At 55.3% G+C, this 19,060-nt stretch overlaps 4 protein-coding genes across 4 annotated transcripts; 1 reads left to right on the top strand and 3 right to left on the bottom strand.

The window, feature by feature from the left end:
* Positions 1–578: 578 nt before the first annotated feature.
* Positions 579–2,345, top strand: N0V89_008587 (uncharacterized protein; the record flags this gene model as incomplete). The annotated part of the gene is made up of 1 exon (XM_056217340.1): positions 579–2,345. The coding sequence occupies one exon, from the start codon at positions 579–581 to the stop codon at positions 2,343–2,345; it is 1,767 nt and encodes a 588-aa protein (XP_056068896.1).
* Positions 2,346–4,360: 2,015 nt separating this feature from the next.
* Positions 4,361–5,346, bottom strand: rtf2 (Replication termination factor 2; the record flags this gene model as incomplete). Its single annotated transcript, XM_056217339.1, has 2 exons — positions 4,361–4,816; positions 4,906–5,346. The coding sequence occupies 2 exons, from the start codon at positions 5,344–5,346 to the stop codon at positions 4,361–4,363; spliced, it is 897 nt and encodes a 298-aa protein (XP_056068895.1).
* A 548-nt stretch (positions 5,347–5,894) lies between these two features.
* Positions 5,895–7,866, bottom strand: N0V89_008585 (uncharacterized protein; the record flags this gene model as incomplete). Its single annotated transcript, XM_056217338.1, has 2 exons — positions 5,895–7,541; positions 7,588–7,866. The coding sequence occupies 2 exons, from the start codon at positions 7,864–7,866 to the stop codon at positions 5,895–5,897; spliced, it is 1,926 nt and encodes a 641-aa protein (XP_056068894.1).
* A 3,264-nt stretch (positions 7,867–11,130) lies between these two features.
* N0V89_008584 (uncharacterized protein) lies at positions 11,131–12,638 on the bottom strand (the record flags this gene model as incomplete). The annotated part of the gene is made up of 3 exons (XM_056217337.1): positions 11,131–11,522; positions 11,738–11,939; positions 12,039–12,638. The coding sequence occupies 3 exons, from the start codon at positions 12,636–12,638 to the stop codon at positions 11,131–11,133; spliced, it is 1,194 nt and encodes a 397-aa protein (XP_056068893.1).
* Positions 12,639–19,060: the final 6,422 nt, after the last annotated feature.

The raw sequence follows: 19,060 nt of genomic DNA, 5'->3' as shown, positions 1-19,060 counted from the left end.
GACGTGTGCAGTGTGGAGAATCTGGGGAGGCTGACGGCTGGGGAGGGCCTAGCGCGGATTCACATGCGCCGGCAGCCAAGATGCCAGAATCTAATTTTACCGGATAGATCAGCTTCCCTGTGGCCTGAAGTCTTTCACCGAACAACGAGCTCCAGCAACACCACACACCCCGAGAACACTTACAGCCAGGACAGCTACCTGGCACTAGTCATAGACACCACCCAACGACCAAACACTGCCATCTATGGGCTCTGCCATCAACAACGCGACCGCCTTTCTTGCCCTCCGCGACTGCACCCTGGCTGCAACCGCGACCCCGAACTCTGCACGCCCCTATAGACTGTCCCAGACCGACGCGAGCTTTGCCGCCCTGCTGGGGCAACTACTGGCAGGCGGTCCGCCTTGATCACTGGGCGGACGGTAAACCACACTGAAGAGCTATTTGTTGGGACTTGCAGGTGCGCGCGTTTTCGCGGCTACCGTGGAAGAGCGTTCGCTGACGCGCAGGGAATAGACACAAGTCCAAATTCATTTGCACACGTAGGACAAGTTCACGTGTAGCCACATAGCCTGGTCACATGGCACTGTTCACCTTTGACGATGAAGCCCACCTAGCGGGGAACACGAAGAGCGACTCGCTTGCAGCACGCAAGGAGCCCGCGCAACTCCCAGACATCGACGAGCGCATGCATGTCGACGTGCCTGTTACGCAGACCCATGTGGGCACTCCGCCCATCGCTATTGCGTCCCCGATTCCGCGGCGGCTTGTGCAGCCAAACGCCGAGGCGAAGCAGCCAGCGCATACCGACAAGCTGGACTTCGATACCGTCATGAAGAAGGCGCAGAAGAACAGGAGAAAGAAGAAGAAGGCTTCCAAGGCTGCGCCCGCCGCATCCACGGTTCGTGGTTTCGAGACGCCTGCTGCGTCCGGCGGGGAAGAGTCGGACTTTTCTATCGCGACCACTCCTCGTTTTGGGCCTTCCTGGTCTGCATACCCAAGTGTTACGAGCAGTCCCGCCCTCCGGCCAACCTCCGCAGCTGGAGTTATTGGCAATCTCAGGCAGCAGCTCGAGGCCTTGAACATCGGCCCGCGTGTCGATTCTCCTCAAAAGCAGTGCGGCTGCGGTCCTGGCCAGCTCCGATCTGGCCTGTCCAGCAACGCCAGTGTGTCTAACTTCAGCGACAGTGACCGCACGGAGATGGAGAGTTATGAGCTTGACCTCAACGAGGATTTTGTCAGCCCTGATGTCCGCTCAAAGCCTTCGACTATGGTTACAAGCAGTCTTGCGCGTAAGATGACGGCAGAAGACTTCGACACGCTTACATGCCTAGGAAAAGGAAGTTTTGGCACCGTCCTCCTTGTTAAGCAGCGTGCGACAGGTCGCCTTTACGCACAGAAGCAGTTCAAGAAGGCCTCCATCACCGTTCGCAAGAAGCTCATCGAGCAAACGAAAACCGAGCGCTCTATACTGGAGAGCGTCAACCGCCATCCGTTCATTGTCAACCTGTATTATGCATTCCAGGACCACGAGAAGCTCTATCTAATCCTCGAGTACGCGCAGGGTGGCGAGCTCTTCCACCATCTTGCGCAAGAGCGTATGTTCAACGAGGACACTGCGGCCTTCTACATGGGCGAGATGGTGCTTGCTCTTGACTATCTTCACCGCTCTGTCGGCATCGTCTATCGCGACCTGAAGCCTGAGAACTGCCTTCTCGACGCCGAAGGCCACTTACTGCTCACCGACTTCGGGCTCAGCAAAGTCGCTGTGGATGACCAAACCTGCAACTCCATCGCTGGAACCATCGACTTCATGGCCCCAGAAGTCATCCAAGGGAATGACTATGGCATGGCTGTAGACTGGTGGTCTCTTGGTGCTCTTGGGTACGACTTGCTCACTGGCTCGCCTCCTTTTGAGGGCAACAACCATGCCAAGATTCAACAAAATATCCTGCATAAGAAGCTTACGATGCCTTATTATCTTTCGCAAGATGCTAAGGATTTACTGACACGCTTCCTGCGCAAAGAGCCCAAAAAGCGTCTTGGCTACAACATGCCTAAGGATATGAATACCATCCGTGCACACCGCTTCTTCCGCAAGCTCGACTGGAAGAAGCTCCAGGCCAGAGAGCTGGAGCCGCCGATCATCCCGCTCATCACGGACCCAGAGTTGGCGGAGAACTTCAGCGACGAATTCACGAGTGCGGCGCTGTCGAACGTCATAAGCAGGAAAAACGAGCACGATGATCTGGAGGACGAGTACTCGGCTATGGAGAAGGACCCATTCGGCGGGTTCAGCTTCGTTGCCAGCCAAAGTCTGTTAGATGAACCCGTTTTTGGGTACTAAGAAGAGAGGGTGATGCTAACGGGGAAACTGGAGGAACTGGTTCTTTGTTGAATACATCTTCCGAGGCTGGTATTTCTTATTATCATTTTGGTCTATGGGTGCAGTGCGGGTTATTTCACTGTTTTGCGGCCATTTACGTGGACTTCTGCATGCAAGCCATGGTGATCAATACTCGTCTGCCGTGCGTCCTGGGTACCGTTGCAAAGCACAGGCTTTTCATACTATCAATTCTATGTTATTTCGATGACTCCCCCCTCCATATCTAGATATCCACGTTACCCGCGTACCATGCATAGTCCCTATCCCGGGGTCATGTCAGTAGCGCGCTTTGTTCACGCAGAAACGAGAAGCAGACAGATGCGACAAGAGACGTTCTTTCCTGGCTCACAACCATAGTTATAGCAGCGCATTGAGTACGATCTCAACTAGCACATCCAGCTTACTCGCACTCCGCATTTCTTTCGCTCCTCACCCGCGCGTTCCCAGAACTCAAGCCCCTCATTCGTCAAGCGGCTTTCCTCCTCATCGGACCCCTTACCCCCCGGCTAACGTGCGATGCTTCCTCTCAGCGGCCTTCTGCTGCCGCCCGGCAACCCAGACAACATATGCTACCGAATGGCAATTGGTACTCATCGTTCCCCTTTAGAAGATGCAGAAGAAGCTAATTGCACGAAGGGGCACCCTCCTGACGGATCGTGAACGACAGCACGAAGGCTCTCGATAAGGAGTTCGGCCTTCGCAAGCTTCGAGCCTAGGTTTATGAGCATGCAGGCTTGGATGTTGAAAAGGATGGCTTTCTCATCCACCTCTCTATAAACGCAGACTTCCCTATGGGATCGGGCTCGGCCGGGATGCGTCGCAATCATCTCGACTCGGGCGTTCTCCAAAAGTACAACAACAAAGCTTATGGCCAAGATCGCTTCCGGGATGGGACTGATGCCACCAAGTATACTCTTCTATGCGCCTGTCTTCTCAAGCTTCGTTGTATCACGCCTCAGCCCATGCTCTCAAAGCTAAAGTCACTCATCTCTCTTCTATACCAGGCCTTTGTCCAGAAGCGTCAGCCCGGTTGCCACATCGCGAAAATGACACCTTTCACTAGGAAGTAATTGTTGACCGCGATCGAGAGAAGACAGCCTGGCCGCCCATACTCGTACGGCAACAAACCTATGTTCGAGACATGGTTACCAACGCAATATTGGACCTGGCACCAGTTTACACAACCACGCTCAAAGATCTCGGTCCTACAAAGGTCGTTGAGGTCACTGAGAAGGGCCAGACGCGTTTCAGCGAAAGCTACCGTGATTTTGGTCTTCGAGCATGCTACCCATACCACGTCTGTCTGCTCTGTAGTGTGTATGTACAAAGTTTCAGAGACTGAAGTCTTGTCGCTACAAATGCGAACTTTCAATGCAGCACCCAGCCGTTGTTTACACGAAACAGTCATTAGTGATATTGATTGAGCAGATGCATTGGTGGACAAGAACGTGACTTGATATGATGCCGCACGGTTAAGCCTACTATATCATCTATTCTTCACCTATCATCTGCCATTTCTCGGAGATGCATATTACCACCAGTGCAGCATAACCCATTATACCATCAACTAGCGCAAACAACATGTAGACCAACCGAAAGCAGATTCTGGTGTTTTCCTTTTGACGGAGTTTCGATTCCAAGCTGCGGATGGATAGGGGATGCAAAAGACATGTAAACGCAACCGAGTAAAGGATGATCTCGAATCATACGCAACGGGGAGCTTGTGTTGGTATCAGTACTGACTCCCTTGAAAGCCAGGTTCGTAGTGACCTTCGGTAATATCTACAATATGGTCGAACTAATGCATGAGACAACGAGGTATCTCTCGTCCTGTCAGCAACACCATGGCATAGTGAATCGCAGCAAACGTACCATCTTCGCTTTTGACGCCTTCGAGATGCCCTCGTAACTCCAATGGCTTGCTGAGGCCTACTCGTATCGCCCCGGGATTTTAATAAGAGCACTCATCAATCCATTTATTTCCCACCGATGCTGAAACCCCTCGTCATGTAGTCCTTACTATTCGCTAGATCCGCTTTCTGATTCCCCTTCGAGAACAAACTTTTCACGTTATCGTTTTGATCCAGTTTCCGCCTCTTGTTCCTCTCTTCTTGCTCCTCAAGCACCTTCTTCGTAAGATACGCTGTGCTAGCATTCTTGATGCCATTGTCCGAGTTTCTCTTCTTCTTTTCGGAACTCGTCTCGACTTTCTTATCCTCTTCCAGGGTGCCGGCTTTCGCGTCGCCAGACAACGCTTCACCGTTCGTCACTTCTGCGTTCTTCTTGCGCTTCTTGCTGCCGGGCGCTTTCTTCAGTGCGTGAGTTAGATTCTTCTCCTTTAAGGTCTTAATACGAATATTCAATCGTGCAATATCTGCTGGAGCGGTAGGAAGGATGGGTATAACGTCGTTCTCAGCGTATGCTTCGTTGCACTGTTCCACATTAGCTTCTCAACACCGGATTAGATCAGGAGAAGACTGCAGCGTACCTGTACACAACTCCTTTCCTGCACCTCACGCACCACGCTCCCCGCAAACGCATGCCCACACGGCACCACATAAACCGCCTTCGCTTGCGGCCCCATACGCTCCTTGGTAACAGGACACACCCACTTCTCTTTCCTCCCCGCACCCTTGTCTTCTTCACCATCGACCTCGAACTTCACCTCGACCACATCTTTCAGTCCCTTGACTCTCCCACCAAGCACCTTCTCGCCCTCGACCTTCTCCACGTTGCCGTCCTCCGCAAGCAAAAACTCCAAGATGCTGTCTTTGTTGTAGAGCGTACCGAGACAGTCTGAGACGACGGGTGCAGAGAGCGGCTTCGAGGATAGGGGACAATGATTCCAGGCGTGTTCTTGCGACTCGGCGCGCGCTTCTTTAATTTGGGACGCGGTCGGGGCTTTGGCAGCTTCTTTTACGAGTTCGCGGCGTTTGGGGATGCTACCACCGTCGTTACCCATGATGAGCGACTTGCTGTAAACTTGTGAGAGCGGTTATGGGGTTTGGTGATTATGCAAGCAGAGGCGTGGACGGCGGCGATAAGGTAGAGAAAGTGCACGGGCCAATGGTTCAGTGGACCAAGACGAAGAACACACTAACGATTGGCCCTAACGCAACGCAACAATACCTAGGTAACGCTCTACTACAATAATTAATATTTTTAAATTGTACGCTACACTATAACCCCTATATAGGAATAGTTATAAACATTGAGGGTCATAGTTGTGGTATTGCAGTATCGACTTAGTGCGGACCAACGTTGAACCTTTGGAAAGCGCCTTCAAACGTTATTATCACCTTCATGTTACTTGACACCGAGAAGACTAGAAAACATGGTATTCTTTATTTCAGAATGCAGTAGATGCCAAGTTACTGATCTATGCTATGGTACAACAGTCATGCAGATGATATGATACAAACCGTGGAAAGCAGCGCTTTGTCCCTAAGCCTGCTCGCAATATAGAACTCCATTTTTTTCGACACGGAGTGATCCCTCACTAAACTTTAGCTACGCAGAGTGCGGATCGCGAGTCATCCACTCCAACGGTGTATGTGCCTCCGTAGAGGTAGACGCCCATTGCTTCCTCTCCTCTAAAGGCGCTGCTCTGCTCGCTCGCCATCTGACACTGGGCCTCGACGAACTTGGTTTGTCTCTTCTCTTTTCAGTCCCAACATTGCCCTCTTCCTTTGTATCCTCACGGTCACCTTGGGGATCACCATTCTGTTTAGTTCCACTTTTCGTAGACGCTCTGAAGATGAGTCTCTGGAGCAAGGCTGACATCCTCGCCCTCTCAGCCTTGAACGAGGCTTTCTGTTCTTCCGGTATCAAGTTGGAAAGGAGAAGCCTGTCGAAGACGGCGTAGATCTTGCGAAGAGCTGCAATAGTGTCCTCCCTCGCCTCTGCACTCAACGCTCTGGTGCCTGCGACACTTCGCCCACCGTACGTTTTCTCTGTGCCTACACTGAGCTGGATTCTGAGGCTCTTGACAACGGGCTGGAGATATGTCAGCGCTTCCACGAGGTCCTCACCCTTGGCAAGAGGGAAGGTAACGGCAAGCTCGGCGTATTTGAAGCTTGTCTTTGCATCCGCATCCGGCAGAGTTTGCATCATGAGTTGGAGGATCTGGCTCGCATTCTTGAGCGAGTTATGGTTGTTCTTGTCGCGCACACATGTGCTCATCGCTATCCTGAACGTCCCTGGTTTAAACACCAACAGCTTGGCAAAATAATCATCGTGCAGCATTCGCACTACTGTGCTTGATGCGCGATTTGTACGCAGAAGGCGTAGGCGTTGATGCAGATTATTGTTGTCAGGCACGATAGCATAAGTACCAGGATCCGTCAGCACGTCCCAGTATTCGTCGGCAGCTTTCGGAGCTACTATCTTTTGGCACGCTTCAAGGACCATTGACAAAGTGTCGTTCGACGGAGTTGCGTACGTAAGTGACCTTGACCTTTTACCATCCTCGCCTTCGGTGAGCGCAAGGAACTCAACTCCACGCCTAGGAGCACCGTCCGGACTTAGGTGTTCGTCGTCAAACTTGTATTCTTGCGGTGTATTGGGCGCCCGTATCCGTGGTAGGGCCTCTCGTGCTATAGACCCCAACCGGGGCACAAGCCGCGGTATGTCCATAGTCTGATCGACAAGTGAAAGCACGTCGTCCCAATCGCGTGGCCTGCTTCCAACGAGAAGTAACCTTCCCATCGCGCATACTAGGTCTTCCTCAATGACTAGATCTGCATTTTTCCACTTGCCAACAACATCTTCCCACATCCGCCTGCCTTCTACCACCCCTCGTTCTCGTCTGTGAGCAAGTTCGTTTTCGCCTTCCCCGAGCGGCGCATCTACCAGCAAGCTCTGTCGTATTGCATTCAGTATGATGGTGAAAGTCCTTGCATCAGCGGCGCCTGGCCCGCTTTCTGGGATCTTCGCGGCAAAACCCCAAAGAGCATCCATATCGAGTGCTCGCGCACAGACGTTGAGGACGGCGTTCGTATGTATGATGGATGGCTGGACCCTGGAGTTCGGCGCAGACATGGAATGGTAAACGGCGATGGCTTTGCTTGCAACGCCCGACTGGTGTGCATTGTTCGACAAGCCTCGAAGGACGATGGTGTAGGTATACGAGTCTGGAAATTGTGCGCGTTTCTTCATCTGCAACATGTGAGCAGTTGTTCGAGCCATGCCGCTTCTGACCTACGTCGTTGTACACCTTCATAGCTTCCGAAACGCTCGTTTTCATGAGGTGGTCGATGATGTGGTTCCAGCTGACGATGACTTGCATCGAGTGACTAGCCATGCGAACCAGCTGCATCATCTCCTTCGTCTTGCCCTTGGCCAACTCCTGCTTTACGAACGCTGCAACTTCTAGCGGGTCGTGCAGATGCTGCAACTCCCTCCTCCGCCTGTCCCATTCTGCTGGAGGGATTCGAGGATCGCGTTTGCCCAACCACATCTCCCCGCTCGCGACTTCTTTCATCATCTGCTCTCTATCCACCGGGCGTCGCAGCGCTTGATCCTGGCGCCGTCGGAGGTTTTTCGCTGCCGGCGACCTTTCCCACGCATCTCGCCTATGCGGCGGATCTCGGTATGGCCTGTCCGTTGGTCGCGCGTTCGAGCGCTCCGGAGAGCGGGTTGTTGCATTGCGGCGGTCCTGCGTCGAGGAGCTCGCGGACCTCTGCTGGGTCGCGATGAGCACGGCGGGACTATGACGGCGGAGGCGGTGGGTCTGCACAGGCGACGTGTCGAGTGCTCGTATGCATCGCGAGAGGCAGGCTCGACAGTTGAGCATGGATGCGCGAGCTGTGTGCTGATTCGAGTTGGGTACAGGAGCAGCAGAAAAGCTGCACCACGCAGGACCCTTGGACGTGTCGGCCCGCACGTTGTTCCGAGGCACGGCCGTTCCCGTGACCGAAGTGGAGCCGTGGACGCCGGCGCCGAACATGGACGTCCACGTCAGCCGGCGCGGTCGCACACCAGCGTGAAGCAGCGTGAGGCAGCGCGAAGCACGGCAGGCCATGCTTCTGACGGCGGCTGCGCGCTTGTGCTGCCGCAGGGATGGCGTCGGACCCCACCCCGACCAGCTTCGGCAGCGGCGGCCCCTTCGCATTCGCAGGCCCGAGTCGGCCATGAGGCTCCGGGCTGCTCTATCCGGGCTGCTGGGAAACATGGGGAACAGCCATCAGCGCTGGCGGTCGGCCCAGCTAGCGCAAGACATGCGTCCGAATGCCCATTCTACTCGCGGCTTAGACCACGTTCCTTCGGGCGACGTGGCGGGACGAAGTGCCTTGTTGCCCGTCTGTACTACGCAGAGCCGCGACGCTGGTAACGAGGCGCATGTAATTGTCTGGCGTCTTGGGCGACGCCCGGTGCGAGCAACGCCGGCGATCCTGCTGCCGCCATTGCTGAGTAGCGCCCGTCGCACGGCTGCAGAGGACGACGTTGTCGTGTGCGAGTGCCCGGTGTCTGCGCGACCCCAAGCGATGAGCGGCGTTATCGTCGCAGCAGGCTTCCCATGTGGCTCTGCGAACGGTGTGATTCCAAGTGCCGTCTGAAGCTCGTCCTCTGCGTGTCCCGACGGGCTGCTCTGCACGGGACCGCGTCCTCCTGCTGTGCAACCACGCCTGCATGTTAGCTGCCGCCCGTCATATGGCGCCGCTCTGCCTGTCATCCAACGCCCGACTCCCCAAGACGCAAAAAGCAAAGGCCCGGACTTGCCCATGGCGACTTCGGATCATGGGCCGCTAAAGGCCATCCCGCATCATCCTACCCACATGTTAGTTTCAACGTCGATTCCACATCTTGCCAGCTCCACATCCGTACGCAGCATTCATGGTCGCTTTCGGCATTCGAGCTGTCCAGACCCAGCCAACTCTTTGTTGCTCCGGCAGCTCCGGCAGCTCCGGCCCTGATGGCAATGCAACCCAATGCGGCCTCGGATACGCGCGGACATGTGCTGTCCACGTCTTGCCGCAACATTTGCATAGAGGCAATCAAGCGAGCATCAAAGCAAGCTCGGGTCGCCGCATGACCCAGTCTTCATGCAAGGACCTGAGTCGGTCGCGCAGACGTTTGGAGCCTTTGGTTGCGCTCATTGCGGAGCGAATGGTCGCCCCTCCACCGCTTCTTCGTCACACATGCTTCCTGCATGCCGACCGCTATCTCCGCCAGCTGCTCAGTCTGGTGTCCCCTCGTCGTGCGTCATGGAAAACCAATCAATCCCACATCAGATCTCTCATTGGCTTCTTCCACCGAAGAACTTTGCATGTACCTTGGATCACGCAGGCTGCACATCGCTGTCCGCACAAGAGTGGCACCACTTGGTTGTTCCCGATACTGCAGTCAATCATTGGCCCTGTGCGAGGTATTGCACACGAAGCTGGCATGCCACAGCGTCAACGTCATCCATTGAATCGCCTTCTTGCCATTGTACTTCCATCTCGGTGCTCGAGGACGAGATGTCGCCGACGCCCTCCATGCCTTCCCTCTATACGAGCTCGAGTCACGCAGATACTCACTGCTTGGCTTCTTGTCGGTATGCAGGCCTTGATGGCGCCTTTCGTATACAGTCTACATTGTCTGCAGGTTCGTGTCCGACGTAGCAACACACGCACATCAATTTATCCAGATAGCCGAGCACGGGCAGCATCTCATCTCTTCCTTCGACACAGATGCCACATGGGCGTCCCTTAGACCCAAAGTTGTGATCCCTCAAACAATTGACGTTGACTCCTGCTTCGTTTCGTGTGCAGCATAGGATCGTCATGTCCCTGAACACTCAAGGCCACCCTCTCCTCACATACTCGACCTGCATCCACCCAGGTTGAGGGGAGCGATGCGCCACATCATGTGGGTCGGCAAGGAAACGAGCTGCTTGAGGTAATCAGACACTCCGCCGTTGTTCGTTCCACGTCGCGCCTCTTGTAACCCTGAGTCCTGCATGCAATACAAGCCGCACGACCCCCGCCCTACGGTTAGTCAAGTTCTCAGTGCTCAAATGTGTTCTGTGTACTGGGGATGCATATTGCGTGGACAGCTAGATAGTGGTACAGAAGTAGAGCAAGACAAGCAGAAAATGAGAGTGATATGCTCTACTGTTCGGCTCCTTCCGTTCTCGAGAAACGCTGCACCATCCCTCGGCCGGCTCACCGCTCCTGACCTCCTCAAACCCGCCCACCGTGTGATGCTTTGCAGCTAACTATCAATTGAGCACAAGAATAACATTTGCGAAAGGGGGAAAGGGGGTACAATTGTTTCAAAGCGCCATACCGCATGCATGTGTCTAGGCCCGGAAGAAGAGAAATTGCAAACCAATTTTTCGGCCTCATCAAACAGGTGGACCTCAGAGCCACAATTACACATACGCCTCCACGTAACTCTATCTTCTGAGCAACCCCAATTTTCCCATGTAGACCACGTGAGAGGTAAGCTGTCGTATCGCCCAGGGGAATCTCGATTGTGGGAGTCGTTGACTGCCGATTCCGTAAACACCGTGAAGAGACATACAGCCACCACCCGTTGAAAATGCAGTCGAAACAGAGCTAAAAGATGCTACACCGTCCCATGCATCCTTGACAGGTTATGCAGACTCCCTCCAAGATATTGAATGTGTTAAGAGCTGCAGGAAACAAGACGAGGAGAAGAGATATGCTTGATGCGGTGAGTATTGGAAGTTGTTCGAAAACCCATCATCCGCTGCTGAAACGTCGGTCCGAGACCGATGCAGAAATGCATTGTTTCAAGCTTAATGGCCTTGCTGGTACATTTGCGGGTTCGAGCCGTAAGGCGACTGCGGGTAACTGCTGCTGTTACTATTCGGACTGTTGAAGGCATTGCTGGAGGGGGTGGAATACTGAGCCATGCCCTCTGCTAGCCCTGGGCTCTGCGTCCCATACTGCGGCCCAGATGAGTTGCCAGAGGCAGCAGGCTGGTAGCCGATGGGAGGAAGTTGGGGATGTCCTGGCGCTTGTCCAGGAACACCGACTGCTTGACGCATTTGACCATAGACAGGTGCCTCGGCACCGTTCTCGTGGCCACGGTTCTGATCAGCAGCTCGTGCCCGCTCCTCATCAGCCTTTCGCTGTGCTTCCTCCTCCTTCTTTTTAGCCTTCCACTCCTTTCGGATTTCTTTGAACTCTGTTATGATCATGTTAGTGACCTATAGTACGCATGTTAAGAGACATGCCAAGCTAGCAAGGCAAGGGTTGTAAGTGACTAGCTTCGGGCGTTTGAGGCTATCCCGTTGTAGCGGAACACCATCAAAGTAAGCGGCGCACCAACACCGATCATGGATGCTAGGCTAGCGCGCAATTTTGGCGGATCGAGACTAAAACATGGGGATATAAACGTACCTTCAGGAGTCCGCTTTGCGCCATGCGATTGCATCGTGACGTGCGCGTTTAGATGGTTAAGAGTGCCGTAAGCCTTTTCACACCCGTTCCAACCGCACTTGTACATGCGCTCAATCTCCTCATACCTTCGACGGGGCCGCTTATGTTGCTGCGCGCCCGGAATCGGGACGAAGGAGTATACGGTGGACAACGGATGACCGCCCTGCGCAGTTGTCAGCGACGCGTCTCATACGTCGCGCTACATTGGCGCACATGGCTGCAAAAAAAAGGACGCGTTAAGCGCGCAAGGAAAGATACCTACATTCGGAGGGCGTTGTACGGGAGACACCATAGCAGGGGCAGGCGGTCCCGAAGTGGAGGGGTACCCGTACGGCATCTGATGCTGAGGATGTTGCCCAGCCCATTCAGGTCGCTGAGCATACATGGGTGTGGCGGGATGCCCCGGATAATGCTGCATGTCGTGGTGGGGGGTGTACGGCGAGTACTGTTGGTGTTGAGGGTACGTCGGGCTCGTCGCTGCGGCAATTGATGGATCTATAGGAACATCCGAGTCAGACTTGAGTTGTTGCGCTTGATGGTCATTGTTCTGGCCATCTTGTAGAGGCATTGACGGACTTTGTGGTTGGGCCATACCGCCAGCTGGTGCACCTTGAGCGCCTGGCTGGTACGAACGTTGAATGTACTCGGGAAACGAACCCGATCGAGCAGACGAGGGGTTGATGGCGTACTCGGAGGAGGGAGTGGCCGACGAGGAGAAGTTGGAGGCTCGCGGGTCCTGTCCTTGAGGATATTGCGCAGCAGATGCTTGATCTGCGTTGGAGTCCTCAGAAGTCGGTTCAGGAAAAGATGGGTAGGGCGAGTTCAAACCTGTCTGCGAATATTCGGGTTGTCTTCCGTCCATAGACTGTAATGCGAGGTCGTTTGAGCAGTTGCACCTCAGCTTACGGGGGCTTAGGTTGGCTGCGCGCTGTAGAGGAAGAGGAAAGGCCGCCAGATAAGACGGTTTGGCAAGCGTCGTCGGATGATTTGCCGCGGACGCTTGCAAGACAGGCAGCTAAGACGGAGACAGAAGACGAACGGGGCCAGGGTGGTGCACAGCCAGAGAACCGGAGAAGGTCGAGGCAGGAGGTCGCGGTAGCGTGGACCTTAAACGCGGGTGATGTGCAGACGGTCTGTTTTCCAGTGTGGCCTGGTGGAGGGACAGGGCGTTCGGCAGATTTGCGCCGTCGAGATAACGCACAGAAGACGCAAGCTCGAGGCCAACCGGACAGGGGCGGGTCTGGCTAGCGGGTTGCGAGGTTTTGAATCGCGGAGGGCCTCGCGCAGACCAGCGTGAGGTGCAACAAGCGGTAGCACGAGTAGTGTGCTAGCTGGTAGTGGGAGAGCGCTGGAATGGCTGGGGGGCAAGGGAGCGATTTGGGGCGCGCGCGGTGCTGCAGCTCGGGCTAGGCACTCGTCTCTGGGGCGGTGGCGTGTGCGCAAGGAAATAAAGTGGCGCCAATGGGGCCTCGAGGAGGACAGCCGCTTGCCCAGGCGGCCTTAGTCGAGACGATGAAGTAATGGCAGCGCGGGCGGCCTGCCTGACGTCGACAAAGTAAAGGGCCGGGGGGTCTGCGATCGGTTGGGCCGAGCCCGTGCTGATGGACGCGCTGTGGCCGGGGGGCGCGCTAGGCCGGGGGGCTAGCTGTGGCGGGTATGGCGGATGAGGCAGCACCGGCGGTTGTGGTGGAGCGCGACCTTGGCCGGCGATGTCGTGGTGAGGAGTGGGCGCCGCTAACAGCCGCAAGCAAGCCTGGTGACGGCGACTGTCGGGGAGGGCTCTGAGTGCTGCGCGCAGAGCCAGCGCAGTCGGGCCGTCGTCGGTCGAGGGATGCGCTCCACTCGCAGAGGCCCAGCTGCCGAGCGATCAGCCTGTCGTCCGGCCGCTTTTCCGTGCGGGCTCCACTGCTCGCCCAAGTTGCTCTTCTGCTGCTGCGCGGGACGTGGCCGCGGCAACTGCCACGATGGAGCTGACCGAGGGCTGCAAGCGTGCTAGTCGCGCCGGGGCGGGCAGAGCGTCGCGACGAGGGCCGCGTCGGTGTCTGGGGGCAGCCTCGCGGGGGTCGCACGTGTAGCACCGGCGGCGATGCTGGTGCTGGCGCGGAGCTGGTGCTGGCGCTGTGCGGGACTGGCTAGCAGAGGCACTACCTTCGAGATGCTGGGGGCTTGGAGTTGAGATTCGCGACGCAGCCTAGGGCGGAGATGGCAAAGCGTCGAGTGGCGAGGGGAGCGAGAGGCCGCTAGAGGCCCTCCGGCCTTTTTCAACGCCTGCTGACTCAGCCCGCGCGCCTCTGGCTTGTTTACTTCACCACCACGCCCACCACGCCGGACAGGCCACGACGCGCCTGATCCTCGCGTGCCGTGCATCGGCCAGGGCCTGCGGAGAGACACCGCTGCCCACCGTGAGGCTGAGATTAGCCTGCCGCTAGATTCTCCCAGCGCAGTGGCCGTTGGCGCCCATCTAGCAGCGCGACGCCGTAGATATCTGCCTGCCCCAGATGCTCTCTCCTCCCCTCACCACGGCGCAACAGCATCGCGAGCCCGTCGACCGCAGCCCGTCGCGCGCGAGCCCTGGGCCGAGGCGCGCTGCCCGACCGCCTGCGGGCCAATATTGGAAAAACGGCACACCGACGCAAGCGGCAGTGAACTGTGCGTGCTGCGAGAATGCGAACGCGGCGTCAGTGGCCGGGGCGACAACGGCGAGCAGTGTCCGCAAGTGGAGCCGCTCAACCGTCTCTCTATTCATCGCCATCGACTCGACTCGACGACCCCCCTCAACATGCTCCGCCCTCCGCCATCTCGCGTCTGTGTCTTCGTCGCTTTCGAAGCCTTCACCGCCTGCTCTGGCACGTCCACGGTGCGCAGCCGCCGATGAGTCGCTCTCTGACACGGCGCTGCAGACGACGTGACGGACTGGGCCGCCCTCGTCGCGCTGCATGCGCGGGGACCCACCGGGAAGCTCTCGCCAAAACTGACCTTCCCGGGTTCGCGCAAATTTCCGCATCGACCTTTCGGTTGCTGGACGCGCGATGCTCTCAGACGATGCCGTAGTATGATATCAACACGGCCTCAGCAGAGCCAGACGAGATCCAGCGACCCTGTTTCGACGTGTGCCCCGCCAACGCGCTGCAGTGCTACCGTTGCTTTTCCATCCTGGAACGACACGAGGAGGTGCAATGCGAAACGCGTCTCGATGCCGTCAAAAGCGGGGCTCTATCCTCGTGTTCCCTCATGCCGCATGCGCCTTTCTTGACGTGAACGGAACAGTCCGTCTTTCAACGCCCCTCGACGTATGATTTGTTGGAAGTCGCCGCAGCTCACATCCGATCATTCCGGCGGACGTCTTCCAGCTGCGTTGATTGCTGCCCACAGAACCGCGGCTCGTCCATGTACAGCGAGACATGGATCTTTTGCGAGAGCATAACAAATACCTCTTTCAACTGTGGGCGTCATCATGTCGTCCCGTGTGCTGCGAATGCCGCGTCTCGGCACCAATCGCCCGGCCATTTCCCTATCGTACATTCCTGTCGTACAGAGACAGTTGGCCTTGGGTCAAAGATGCAGATTGAGTCTGTATTCGCGCTGGCTGCACTGTGGCCGAAACCCAGACCTAACGCCGTCCGGCGTAGAGGCGGATTGTTTCACAAAACCTTAACCCAACCTCCACGACCTTTGCTTATTACCAGGCGGGCGTAAGCTAAATTACCGCATCTTTTGTATGATTGGACAATTCATTTGCAAACTTGATCTGTCTCCAGGATGAGCATCAAGGCGACGCTATTTCTATGACGCGTTGCGCCGTCGAGCGGGACAGGGCCAACGCAGTCCTCGTATATGCACAGCAAACATGGGCAGGTAAACCGTTGCGACTTTACGCGCGACGGACATGAGCAACTGCCATTGTAGTTGCAAGCAACCGTCAAAGGTTACGCGACTCACTGCGCGTCCAAATCACCGCACGCGAGGGAGCTCAGACTCAGGTTCTGATTCCTGGCGCCAGCATGGCACGCATCAAGCCAGCGATTGCGCGTCCAGATCAACTCATTCCAAGACATGACCTCGTGATCTGTTCCCAACCTGGATACCTCGCCTACTCTCACATCGGCTAAAACGCGCATGCTTCTGCACAGGGCTTGCTCAGGGACGAGTCCGGCGAGCCTTTTTAGGTCGCGGTTGGCTTGTGCAGGGGAGCCCTGGCCCCAAGCATCAAGTGGGCCCTGCGGCTTCGGTCTCATTAGGGATTTATTTGACCGAGACCCTCACGTGGCAATACAAATCCCGGATGGGGACTCATGCAACCGGGATGGGCAAATGTGTCCTTGCTTATGTGCATGCAGTAGGTCCATGCTCGACACCCAAGCAAAGATCCGGAGATCCGGATTCGTCTGCCGTGCTACGATACGCTGCGCACGAAGATCCAATCTCGAGGCGTTGAGTCTCCTCACCACGTCACCGTTTTCTCTCTGCGAATATCTTCGGAAGCGCCAAGATCCGATGAGCAATTCCCAGCCTCCGGTAATCGATCTTCACTCGTGGTGCTGAGCCCATGTGGCAATCACGCGAGGCTTGGATCCTGCGAGGCGTGTCCTCCAATCGCATCCCACCGCTGACGACGACCATCTGCACGAGCGGTCCTCCAAACCCAGCGCCATCTTCACCTGAAAAATGAAATTGCCATTTTTCCTCCACTAGAAGCCGCCTAGAAGCCTGAGGCAATACATGTTTGGACATCATACGTGACAGGGCATGTCTTAATTGCGCTTCACCGCTACCTGCAGCTCGAGCCGAGCGTGCGTGCTTCAACTTCCGCGGAATTGATGTGAGATTGTGACGATTGAGCATAGCCGCGCTAAGGACCATCACGCGACTGCGAGGATTCAGGAGCGACCTTCATAACATGGGCATGTGTTGTTGACCCGAACCTTGACGCGTAACAGGGCGCGTACGTGCAGCGTGCCTCCGCTTACTCTCATCGGCTCCCTCGATCCAACGCTCGTGCAGATTACATGATCTCATCTGAGCACCGTCAATGTTATAATCGCAGAAGCGCGCTTTACCTGGATGCGTCTGGACTTCGTTCTTGACACACTGAACGCCTGACGTGCGCATTGCGAAGGTCTAATCACAGTACTCGCGTGCAATTGAAGGCGTCTGGATCCAGCGAAGCAAACATGTGCACTCCAGCGACCTTCCAATCTATTTCGCTGTAGCTCGATCGCTTGTTGTGACCATCTGGGCAAGAATATCCTGAGTCGACTGCGAGAAGATGCCAACCCTGAATATTTGGTACACTAGTCTTTTCCAAACTCCCCACTTGTGTTCTTCAGACGCCTCCTCGTGATGAGACATTTCCTCATTACATCTGCCCTGCTCGTCTCCTCTCATACGTGGGAACGTGCCAAGTCTACTGACCGAGCCACAGAACGGCCGTAGAATCGCCGAGAGGGGCCCAGGATCGCATCCCTACTCTTCCACTAATGCAGCTCGCGCTAAGGTTGTTCTTCCATTATTTCGATGACATTGTGCTCTTGCGGAGATATGCGACAGGGTTGCGCAATTCTCCTTCAGCCCTTACCCGTTGACCGAGCGAGTCATACCGCGAAGCCCACGTCGGCATGCACATGCTGGGACGCGTCACATCATCCGATGGGTTTTGTCCCGGCCCTTCTTCATGATGCCCTCAAAAGTGACGACGTTGGAACAAAGTTTTGACGCAGCGTAGCGCGAGATCTCGTAACATCTGTAGTCTTTCTGCTCCCGTAGTCTACACCTTGCGACCGGTCGAACACCGCTCGCGGCAACCTATCGTGCTCCCGTCAGGTCCGCGGGCGACCGTCTCATGATCCGACCCCGATCCGACAAAGCTTGACTTTTTAGCTTCTCACCGAGGTTTCGACCGGCGGCGGGTGCCCTGACAAAACGATCGAAACTCACTCTGTTTTAGCGCGAACTCAGTATTTGATGCTTTGCTCCACACCACGCTTACCCTCGGCTAATTATCCCTTAGCCTTTTGAATTCGTACGCTCCACTTGCTTGCAAATTCCTACCCCAAGGTTGGCCAGCATCTGTGGAATCGATAATCTGGACATCGATGGTACGCTAACAAACCCGAATGCGAGTACTGCGCAAACATCTCGATCCAAGTCAATCGAAATCAGCTGTGCGCCATGATTCCATGACATGAAGGACCCACACATCGTGTATCATGTAGAACGGGCAAAACAACTCTGTATGTCCATATGATGAAGGGCGAAATTGGCCGTGTGCTCGTGCACTGCAGGCGCTGATAAAAAGAGACCTATCAATGGCGCCAAAGCCCGATCTCCGGTCTCCTATGATGAAATGTCAGCCAAGCACCGTAAAATCGATGAACTAGAAATGCCCAGTCACGTGCTGGCAATTGCAATGATAGTGGCCTACATCGTTCCAGGTGATGTATGCTTTCGCGGTGAGTCTCAAGTGAATGTATCAGCGGAACAATCTATCTGCGCCCTTTGATGTAGCAGTCACTCCGGCGTACGCCACGCCTTGTACTCGAAAAATGACAGGACTTCAAGTTTTGAATGTGTACCTACGACTCACGCACGGTAGACTGCGTTCCACCTAGATGTTAGCGCTTTCATATCATATTACCATTTCAGCGTTCTGCACCCCGACCTTGCTACAACAGGGCCGACCACGGATACAATCGTCTTTAATTCTTGTTCTTTGACAAGAAGAGTGTTCTTCTATCATTCGTGTAGGCTAATCGTTGACTAAATCTAGGCGTCGCTGATGGTACTAACATCCTGTCATGCAGAATCCCACAAGCAATTGCGGTACCATGCCGCCGTCACCCAGTAAACCCCATACTCCTCATCCCGTGATCCGAAACTTCGGGTTCGCTTCAGGTGATAATGAGTGTTTGCGGCTCGCATCGTTGCGGGTCCGTCCCATCTATCATCTGCGGATCTTCCGGCTCGCACCACTGGTACTTCCCTCTCGCTTCCGCTGTACTCCATTCTCTTAATATTTTTGCAGACTTCAGAAGCCGTGGTTCCAAGTCATTGCCAATAGATTGGCTTGCCGCTGGATTAAAATCAGGGATAGTCACCAGACATTCACCCCATCTCTAGATCAATCTACCTGAAAACAACCAGACAGCGGCACCAATCACGAGACTATGGCGTGGGCTATGACGCCTAGCTGGCATTCAACGTACCCCAAGAAGACTCCTATACAGTTGGTGCTCTGTTGGCAATATCCAACACCCAACAGTTACCACAAGCGTATTTTATGATTCA

The sequence above is a fragment of the Didymosphaeria variabile genome (assembly GCF_027946475.1).
Source record: "Didymosphaeria variabile strain IMI 356815 chromosome Unknown scaffold_6, whole genome shotgun sequence".
Taxonomy (NCBI): domain Eukaryota; kingdom Fungi; phylum Ascomycota; class Dothideomycetes; order Pleosporales; family Didymosphaeriaceae; genus Didymosphaeria; species Didymosphaeria variabile.
Note: the sequence above shows the minus strand (reverse complement) of the source record. Positions and strands in the feature narration are given on the sequence as shown.